Here is a 10,099-nt window from a genome sequence, read left to right as displayed (position 1 = left end):
GGTTCCCGTCTCAGCATCCGACTCAAGGTATCGTCCAGGTTTTCCCGGCTTTCCTCTTGTGTAGGCTGCTCTGCCTCGTCGAGGAGTTTCTTCTCCTTCTTCGCTGCTCGACGGCCGGCGACCGATTCCACGACGAATCACGATTCTTGTTTTACGAACTCGACCACGCACGCACTCAGGACCTCATAGACTCCATCGCCATTCTGCGCACCTCGCGCATTTCTTGCGATTCAAGACTTACATTTCACGATCAAACAGCGTCCGCTGACGCTTCGCTGTCGACTGAACGCCCTCAAGCTTCATTCTACGACCTCATTTCGACCTTCTCATCCACTGCACATATATTTACTCTTGTTTTATTAACGATTTATCACGCATCTCGCTTTCAATTTCCTCCCCATCAATACGATCTAACAGCCAGCAAACACCATGCGGGATACACTTCCATTGCTCTCTCGTGTCCCCAGGGCCTCCGACCCTTCCCGTGCTCGCTCGCCGTCCCCAGCCTTGAGCAATACTGAAACCACTCCGCCCCCCATCCCCACCATCCGTCTGATCTCAGCAACCCCGGCTGCTACGGGTTCCGCAACTAGTCCCAACACTTCAATCGTCAACACCACCTTCGCATCTTCGTTTGTCAACGTCCCGGCCGTCTCTTCCCCACTTGCTCCAAAAGGAGAGGACAAGGGCTCAGCTAAGCGGCGCCTAGTGCCTAAAAAATCCAAACTCAGTCTTTTGGTTGGCGGTAGCATGAATGGCAGCAACAAGACGAAGGGCCGTGCCAACAAAGACTTGTCCGACGTCGTTCGGCGGGTCGGCGGCTCCGCCTCCACGAGTAGAGGCGGCTTTGAAATCTACGTCGACCCCACCAACGACCCTGAAATTGGCGAAATTCTCATGGTGAAGAAGAAGAAGAGCCGCGCGGCGCTGGACGGGATGAAGTGGGGACCGCTGGGCGAGGTCACGAATGTGCCTTCTGCCCCCAAAGAAAATGGCAAGCCGTCCGCGGGGAATCTGCTCAAAGTGAAAACAGAGGAAAAGGAGAAGTGGTGGAGCATTGGACGCGGACGGAAGGATTCCAAGGAAAAAGCGAAAGACAAATCCCGAGGCCGCTCGGCCTCGCGCGGTCACCGTAAGCATACTCGTTTACTCTCACCATGTTTTTGTCTTCATGCGTGCGTATTATTTCCGATAGCAATGAACCCTGTCGAGAATGAAAACACAGTCCCTCGCGGGCGTTTCAATTCTTTGGATTCTGGAGTCCTGCTCTCGTCTCCCCCAGCTGAAGTCCCGACTTTTGGTACTGTTTCCTCAGCGAATATTCCGCAGGTCCCCACCATTCCGTCGTCTATACCCAACACGCCCATCGACGGCACTTCGCCCACTTTCCTCGCCCCACCTCCTGGGGTACCCAACACCGGCACCGGGTCGATTGCGATCCGCGCTATGCGCTCCATGCGCTCCATGGCCCGCATCAGTAGCTGGGCGCAGCTGAAGCCGACAGAGAAGGAAATGGCGAGCATCCCCGCGCTCCCGAAGAAAAAAGAGAAGGAAAAGGAAAAGCCGGAGTCGAAGAAAAAAAAGAAAAAGGAAAAAGAAGAGAGGGCGCAGACCGTGCGCTACTCGGGGAGCAGCTTCGAGGCCGGCGCACCCACGAGCCCCGAGGCGATGACGTTCCGGGAGGCAATAACGTTCCAGGAGGCGATGACGATCCGGGAGGCTGAGGCGCAAGTGCAGACACACACACTCACAAAACGCAAGCAGAGCATCCTTGGGCTCGGGCTGCCAACGGCAATCAAATTTGGCACTGTTAGGCCCGCGTCTACCGCGTCGTCCGTGGGTGCACAAACCGCTGCTGGTGCCAGCCGCCTCTCCGTTGGCTCGTCGATTTCCCCGACTACAAATGGGCGGGGCCGCTCCGCGTCGACGCTCTCTGCAGGGTCGTCGCTCCGCCCGATGTCGATGTCCTCCAGGGGGTCTGGTGGATCCGGAAAATCTTCTTCGAGCGCTGCGTCGGTTCGCTGGGACGAGGAGGGACTGGAGACAGTCAAAGAGAGGCGGAAGGCAGAGAGGGGTGGGGTGGAGACTGCATCAGGGGTGGAGAACAAGAACAAGGACGCAGAGGGGCAGAAGGCGAAGGACACGCACAGGACGTCCGAATCGCGACGCCGCGCAGCGCTCGCGGATATCTTCCCCGAGCAGATGTCTCGCCCGTCGTCGCAGGTATCGGCGTCAACAACGTCATCGGTACCAATGCCGCACCCTATTGTCACCGTCGAGGAAGCTACGGTCGACGGACATTCCGTCGATCAAGACGCGTTGTCCTATCAGACGCCTGTAAGGCGAGCGCGCGCTCGGCCCGTATCGGAGCAGATGCTCGGCCGTTCCCGGCCGAAGGCAATATGCGACGACGATGGGGATGGTTAGTTTAGCTCGTACCGTGCGCTGCAGGAACCGTGTACTGACGCTGCTGCTTTTTGGCTTTAGGTGTTCTGTCCATCTTAGATGCGGCTACCAACGACCTTGCATCGCTCATCAACCGCTTGGATCTTCAGGCGACCCCGGCGACCCCAGATGGCTCTCCGTTGAGGCTGCCGCCGTACGTATCTAGTCGACTGGGCGGGTCCATGAGAGCCAATGCTTCCCCGCGGTCGAACGGGAGCCCCATCAAGAAGCTCGCCGCTGTTGCTGGCAGTTCAGTCAACCCTGGGCTACTGACGAGCATGGCGTCTGTGACGTCGCTAAGGCCATACGCTCAGTCGCGCACCAGGACACTGATCTCTGGCGCAGTCCCTTCGGCTGGTCGGGGCGCGATTGGCAAACAGATTGCCCCCTGGCCCATCTCGCCCACGAAGCCGTCTCCCAAGCGCACGCGGAAGCCCAGCGTGCCTTCGTTCCGGCAGACGCACAAACGTACTCTGAGCCCTGCCCCGCAGCCGGAGGAGCCCATTGTGTTCCAGCCTCTCCGCCCAGCGAAGCCAAAGGGACCTGTTGGATTGATGGCGGCGACACCTTCGCCTCCACCTGCGAGTGCCTTCTTGACTCCGCTTGGTAATGCTGAACCCAGCACCCCGAGCTCGAGGACTTTCGGGTCTATACCATTCAAGATGTCGGGACCGATATTTATGGCGGAGCGCGACGAAGCCCCAACGCCTACTCCTGTATTCCGGAGACCTACGAATGGTGAAGATAGACCCTTGGTTCTCAAGAGCAGTGTCGCTTCCATGCAACAGAGCCTTCCTAGAGTAACCCTCTCCCCCGAGGCGAAAAAGGGCTTGGGTATGGCTGGTACGCTCGGCGGCTTCCTCGGTTCCTTGGGTGAAGCTGGGAATGATGCTGACAGCGATATTCCAGATGAGCTGCAAGCAATCTTGTCAAGCCAGGAGGATGGCGACACGGATTGCTTCGACGATACGCTTTCGTTCCGTCCGGACATCGCATCGAAGCCCCCTCCCTCTCCAGGTCTTCCGCCTGCTTCCCCGTTGCCCACACCGGAGCCATCTTTCTTGGAGCCAGAGTCCCCCATCGCCCCCGTGTTTCACGCACAGCTTATTGACGATGGCGACAACTACATAGATATCGACGGAAGCGACTCGTCCGACGATGATACAAAGAAGTCATTTGATTTCACCGGGGAGCTCAGGGCTCTCAACGAGTCTGGAGCCTCGGAGAGGCGGAGCTTCGTCGAGCAGCTGGAAAACGCGTTCCGCACACCTGCCAAGTTTGCTTTGGACCAGTTAGGCCACTTCAATAGTATTCTGGATATCGAAATTCCTCCCGTTCCTCCTTTGCCCTCCCAGTTCGTTGAACACTCCATGTTGTCCATTGCGGCATCATCGCCTTCCTCGGATTCTTCCGTCGCGGAGCAGCCGTCTGGTATTCTCACCCCAGATATCACTGAGCTACGGCAGGACGTAGACGACAGTCTGATGTATGAGCTTTCTCCCCCGAAGCGGAGGGTATCGAATGTCTCGAAGCCGTCTGATGGCCAGCTGGACGTCAATTTCAGATTTGGTGGTAAACGTTCGACCAGTAATTCTACGCTGAGTTCCGACGACAAGCCGCTCACGCTCTCAGATATCATTCCGTCGCCAGCTCACGCTCGCAGGATCTCCATGTCATTGTCTGTCGAAGAGGATAGCTCTGTGCTGAAATCCATCTTTGCTCAGGCCGCTGACTTCGCTCAGCCTCTCCCTCGTAGACGCGTCAACTCGGATTCCAGTTCGAAGAGATTCCTCCGCGATCAGTCTAGAGCGGATCAATCTTTCAGCTATCATTCCAAAGCTTCTTCACAGACTAGTTTCAGCGGGCTCGAATCTTTCGGAGAGGTCAGACGCGGATTCGAGTTCAGTTCGAACCGTCCAGCGTTCTACCCTCCTCCGTCGTCTTCTGGACGTGGGCACAACAAGGACCAATCTGTCTTTAGTATTGCCTCAGTCTCCTCCTACGGCGACGTCATCAACCCCGGTTCTCACGATCCCTTTGATTACGGTGTTCCGGCACTTCCAAACAGATACTCTTACGACGATATGTCGCTCACGATGTCTACCATCGATGACACGTTCGATTTCATCAACCGGGACAATCGTCGAAAGCGGGTCGATAGTGATGCGTCTAGCTTTTACTTCCGGATACCTGGACGCAACCAGATGTTGCAGCCGCTGAAGCGCGGCCATCGTCAGAGGGATTCCGTCATGTCTGTCGCCTCCATCGCTCCCCCCGTCAGCTTGTACAATCGCAGCTTTGGCGTCCACAGGCGAAACGACTCGGCATCGAGCGCTAGCTCAGTTGCCCAGGCTTATGCGATGTATGGAACTGCTGGTGTGCGCGCGTCATGGGCCAGTCATCGTCAGGACTACTCTATCGATTCTGTGATGAGCGACATGTCTGCGATGCGTCTCGAGCGCCCTGGCCTCGGCGATAAGATGCTCGAGTCGGCTGCACACGACTATGGGATGCCTCTCACCGCGATATCGGCTTCCCCTCCGGAGAGTGTTGCAGGGGACTGGATCGGTAACAAGACCTCGTACGACTCCATCATTGATGACGAGCGCAGGTTTTCAACCGATGATTCTATCTTCCAAAAGACTGGGTATAGATCATCAGCCGACTCAGAGTCGCTCTTCGGGCAGGATCAGTCGTACCCTTCGCGGGGACTCTTCCAGCCGGGTCAGTTTAGGCCTTTGTCTATGATGAGCATGGAACAAAGCGTGCACGGTCCTACAAGGGAAGACGACACGATGATAACGGTAAGCTCGTACGTTCTTGACCTGGACTGCAACGCCTCATCTTGCAATTCAGATGCTCGACGGTGCCCACGTCCGTCGGCTCTCCATCGGCTCTGCCGTTGAAGGGTCTCCTTGTTTCCGGGTTGGCAAGAGAAAACCTGGTAGTGTGCGCGGTCCTCAACGTGCTGTGGACATCAAACAAGAGGTTTTGAACGATTCTCCCACTAAAGCCCGACTAGTTGAAACCCCGTCCATTGCATCTGCTTCGATCTATCAATTTGGAGGGGAACGTATGATAATGGCGCGCAAGGGCCTCTTGGAGAGACAGAGTCTGGAGGAAAGCGCGCTCATTGCAGGGGGACAGGACCTTTCGTGTACGTGTGGCCGTCCTCGTCTATACTGGATATTACTCACTCGTTTATAGTCCTCGCTGGCCCTGTATTTGGTCGACCTGGCCATTCTCCTAGCCCTCGGTCCAGTACATACACGGATAGCTCTGGAGCAGAGACGCCCCCGCTCTCGATTTCAGATGGCTCGTCGCAGTCTAGTGGCTCACAGTCTAGCATTGACATAGCGAAGCTGAACGCCATACTTACCAATATCGCACATCCAATGGCGGGCCACGCTCGTAACCCAATCCGGACTCGAGCTCGAGGCCAGGGACACCGTCGTCGCCTCTCACAGGTGGACCCCTCTCGCTCTTCGGTCTACGAAACTATCCAAGAGGAGAACGTGTCGGCTCAAAACACCCCGGCGCCTCCTCGGACGCTGCCTCCTCGGACGATGCTGTCTCCAGTAAGAGATGACGTCGTCGTCGTCAAGGCTGATACAGAGTCTGGGTACTGGAACGACGATCGGGGTTTCCTGGCCTTAAGAAAGTACTTTGCGCTCAGGGATGAGGCTCATGTCACCGTCGAGGAGAGTAAACGGACTTGGATCGACACGCCGTTTTCTGTCTACGCCGTCCAATGTAAGTGGAGGCTTCTTTTCCTGCGTGCCATATTACTGAATCATCATGTAACCAGCCTTCGAACCCCCTGCGCACACGGCCGGTATTCAAGCTATGCTTGAACACTCCCAGCAGACATACGGACCCCTCTCGTCCGAGCTTCGTCCTCGTCGCATCCGATCACGTACTCACTCACGACCTTCTCCATACCCACGGGCCGTGGAGCGCTCCCCTGTATTTGATCATTCCATCGAGCATTCTTCCCCTGTCCCTGTTGCACCGCCTCTGCAGGACCGCACTGCCAATCACAACATTGCAAACGTGGAGGTGTCGCCTTTCGTCCCGGCTAAGAACGACTTGAAGAGCATCGTTGGACTTCCCCCGCGTCCTCGCGTCGGCTCCAACGCTCGCCGAACAGCTCTTGGCTGGACGAAACGCAGTACCGGCCGCGAGAACAAGGAGAGCAAAGGCAAAGAAAACAAAGAGAACGTTTCATATGGATCCATTGCTACGTAGGTTTCGCTCAATTTTGTTTCGTGTACGATCATTAACAAGACCCACATAGACCTGGTGAGACGCTGCGTTTGAGCCGCCCTCGTCCCCGTGGGAGGCCAATACCGCATGCGCGGCCTCAGGCCATCCGGGCGTGAACCGTGGCTGATACTGTACTACTCCTCTGTAGCACTGCCAGGCCCGTAACCTCCCTGATTGTCAATGTGTTAGCCTTCTCGCAAATCGAACACCACTCACCCATCAGCGACTCTCACATCACCGCGATATGCTATGTTTACTATGCGCGTCTTCCCTTACCTCTCCTGCTCCACGATCAACCTGCTCTGCTCTGCGAGCGCACGAATACACTGCACATTGTTGTCTGGCTTACGATTGTACACGATGCCACGAAATTGATCAAGATTCGTTCACACGTTTCATCGCATACGACCCCGGTCTCTTTTACTAACGATGTTGTCTCGAATGTTGACTTACGATGCTATGATCTCCTTTTCTGCTTCCTCTACGGTCATCGACGCCGTTTGTTGTCATGTTTGTTCCACCTCGTCTGGCTCGCCAGTGCATGTACGGCGCCTGCTCGTTCTTGTTGTACTCCACTTGCGTTGTATCATGTATCAGCTCAGACAAACTCGTAGACCGAACAAAGATGTGACCTCGTCCCTTGCACCGATTATCGAGACGTTGGCGATCGTCTCGACAGCATTTCCCCGCCAAAGGCTCTCGCGACGTTTGCCTATATGCGGATCGAGGGTGGACTGAAATCCCGCAGCTCGTACAAACGAAACAATGGAACATGAGACGGGTGTTACAGTTGTGTATATGAATGGAGACACGGCGTCAACGAGGGGCCGACGTCATACAGTAACCGACCCTGCTATGCACCCAACGAACGCGAGCACCACTCGAAACACGTACCAGCCGTCGGGGCGCGTCAAAAGCGCGCCGGCCATCTTCTCAGCCGCCTCCACGAGCGTCAGCGGAACCCGGCGCAGAGTCGGGCAAGACCGCGTGCCCCGCGAAGGCGCCGGGCCCGCGGCCGGAGGTGCTTGCAGGCACGGAGGAACGCGCGCGAGCCGGCTGCGGCTGGACGATGCGCTCCGCCCGCGACGCGGCCTCCGTTTCTGGGTCGGAGGGACGCGAGACGAACGGGGGCATCGTGCTCTGCGCGCGCTCGATGCGAGGCCTATTCCGCTGCCTTTGGCCTGTCAGAACACAGAACACATTATCTCCCGGGTCTCCAGGAAAAGTGACGACGAGGCCATCGATGGCGAGTTACCTTCGTACGTGGTGGACTGCTCTACCGCGACACCGAGGACGCCGAAGGAGAGAAAGAGCCAGAATCGCGAAAGACGAGATCGTCGTTGTAGAAATGACGACACACACACGTGCAAGGGGGAGGTGGTCGCAGTCCAGCGGCGGATAGAAATTTCGTCGTAGTCACCTGTTACCAGTCAAGAGTCGATGCCCGGAGCCCTGCGAGAGGCTCAACTCGGTGGCGCCACATCCAGAATCAGCACGCAGACGCAACAACCAAGAAACCAGAAGCGAAAGCTGACCGCGGCACAGACGCCAAGGGCCAACGCCAAAGGCCCCAGCCAGCGCTGCTAGCTATGATGCAGCACGACGAGCGGACGCCCCGTCGGATATAACCCCGCTCGAAAGCTAGACCTGTTTCGTCGAGGGCACGCAAAAGGCATCGGGGGGCCCGAGAATCGCGCGCAGTAGATCCCACAGTACTATGTGACGCCTCGCATGCCGCCTCCTCCCTTCAAGTGCGCCCATTGCCCCCCTCGTCCCCCGCCGGCGTCGCGCTGCCACTTAGCACGCGGCTCCTTGCATGGCAGCGGCCCATCGTAGCGCCCGAGCACAGGAATCCTGACAGCGCCGCTACCTGTCCGACCGACCCTCTGATCGCTTGCATCGCAGCGCGTCTACGCGCGTCCATCGCGCCACGGGCGTTTGCGATTGGCCAGCGCCGGGCGAACCTGAGCTAGGGTCCGCCATCATCGAACCGCCGGCCTCTGCGTGCGTGCGTGCTTGCTAAACCTCAGGGCCGTCGGTGATGACGCCGGCCCGCGACCTCTGACACCCAGACCGAGTCCCAGTACCGTATTTCCTGTATTTCCTGTATTTTCCGTTTTTTTGTACTCATCGTCAGCCGTAATCAAAATAAAATAAAAAATGAGTTGCGTCCCCGCGTCCTGTGAAGCGCGAGAGTGGTCCCCAAAAAAACAGCGGCTCTCCCGACGTGGGCTCCGCATACCCGTATTCGGTGAGACTGGCTTTGAGGGAGCAGGGAGCTGGTGCTTCCGCCCTTGTCGAGTTCGCCGCGCGCCCGAGCGCAAGCGCCACGAGTGCGCGCCGGAGCATCGTGGAGCAGGGCGCCCTCTATGTACCTATCGCTCGGGCTCGACTCGGGGCGCTGGTGCTGGTGCTGGGGATCGTCCACGCATGCGCGCACAACACCATCCTTCATCCACCAGCCGGCGCGTCGACGCGTTCGGATATCGACGTCGGCTGAGGCGCGCGAGACGTAAAAATGGACAGCATCCCCGTGGTCGTGGGCCCTCCAGAGGACCTGGTGCCCGACGCGCGGCACGGGCAAAGACGCGCCGGAGCGGGTGCCGATGCCCTGCTTGCGGCAGCTCGACGTCCGCCTGACGGACAGTGACCATAACGCGTGCGCGCTCCTGCCTCTGATCGGTTACGCACGCACAGAACTAATACGCACGCGCACGCCCGCCTCGCTCCAGCGCATTTGGCGTCCTACGCTCACTCTTTCGCGATGATGATTCAACCGCAGGCTCCGCACGCGCCCCCGAAGTCGTCCTCATCCTCGGCGCACCCTGCCCGGCGCGTGAGCGCGTGTGTGCGTGCGTTCGCCGGCCGACGCGCAGGTGTGCGATCTGGCGACCTCGCAGGTCGCAGGTCACGCCCGACGAGAGCGACGGCCCGCGCGCGCGTTCACCGACTCCTGTCCCCACCTCCCTCGCCGCGGACCCACCTGCCCACGTCGCGGAGGAGGCCGCGCTGTTCGTCCACTTTGTAGGCTTTGGGTCGGGGCTGGGTCGGGGCTGGGCTGGAGGAGCGCGCGGCGGGCTCGGGCGGGTGACGGAGGGGTGAGGGAGGGTGGCTGACGAAGAGGAGGAGGAGGGGAAGTAGGAAGGGAGCCTGGACGATGAGTCATGCGGGCGGGCGGGCGGCGTGGGCATCGGCGAGGCGTATTGGGTGGCTGAGGAGCGGTGCAGTGTGGGTATATAGGAGGAGTGCGCGGAGCGGCGGTCACGAGCGCAAGAGCGCCGGGGCCGGGTGGGCTGTGCGGGCGACGACGGCGGCTGTCGTGTGCAAGCCAAGGCGGGTCGGTCGGTCGCCGCCGGGGAAGAGTGGCCGGGGGTCGGCTTGGCGCTGC

At 58.6% G+C, this 10,099-nt stretch overlaps 3 protein-coding genes across 3 annotated transcripts; 2 read left to right on the top strand and 1 right to left on the bottom strand.

Annotated features, from left to right (window-relative positions):
- Positions 1-7,355, top strand: HETIRDRAFT_482282 (uncharacterized protein). Its single transcript, XM_009554658.1, has 7 exons — positions 1-1,132; positions 1,196-2,422; positions 2,488-5,249; positions 5,302-5,608; positions 5,653-6,150; positions 6,254-6,689; positions 6,743-7,355. Exons 1-7 carry the CDS (start codon positions 430-432, stop codon positions 6,825-6,827), a joined length of 6,018 nt encoding a protein of 2,005 aa, XP_009552953.1. The 5' UTR covers positions 1-429; the 3' UTR covers positions 6,828-7,355.
- A 211-nt stretch (positions 7,356-7,566) lies between these two features.
- Positions 7,567-8,127, top strand: HETIRDRAFT_430866 (uncharacterized protein; the record flags this gene model as incomplete). Its single annotated transcript, XM_009554657.1, has 1 exon — positions 7,567-8,127. The coding sequence occupies one exon, from the start codon at positions 7,567-7,569 to the stop codon at positions 8,125-8,127; it is 561 nt and encodes a 186-aa protein (XP_009552952.1).
- Positions 8,128-8,854: 727 nt separating this feature from the next.
- HETIRDRAFT_430865 (uncharacterized protein) lies at positions 8,855-9,902 on the bottom strand (the record flags this gene model as incomplete). The annotated part of the gene is made up of 2 exons (XM_009554656.1): positions 8,855-9,384; positions 9,422-9,902. 2 exons carry the CDS (start codon positions 9,900-9,902, stop codon positions 8,855-8,857), a joined length of 1,011 nt encoding a protein of 336 aa, XP_009552951.1.
- Positions 9,903-10,099: the final 197 nt, after the last annotated feature.

This window comes from Heterobasidion irregulare (assembly GCF_000320585.1).
Source record: "Heterobasidion irregulare TC 32-1 unplaced genomic scaffold scaffold_13, whole genome shotgun sequence".
NCBI classification, from domain to species: domain Eukaryota; kingdom Fungi; phylum Basidiomycota; class Agaricomycetes; order Russulales; family Bondarzewiaceae; genus Heterobasidion; species Heterobasidion irregulare.
Note: the sequence above shows the minus strand (reverse complement) of the source record. Positions and strands in the feature narration are given on the sequence as shown.

Coding starts and splice junctions, on each gene's coding strand:
- HETIRDRAFT_482282 (XM_009554658.1), top strand. CDS start 430: ATGCGGGATACACTTCCATTGCTCTCTCGTGTCCCCAGGGCCTCCGAC. Junction 5,250..5,301: donor AAGACGACACGATGATAACG/GTAAGCTCGTAC, acceptor CTTGCAATTCAG/ATGCTCGACGGTGCCCACGT. Junction 6,690..6,742: donor TCATATGGATCCATTGCTAC/GTAGGTTTCGCT, acceptor AGACCCACATAG/ACCTGGTGAGACGCTGCGTT.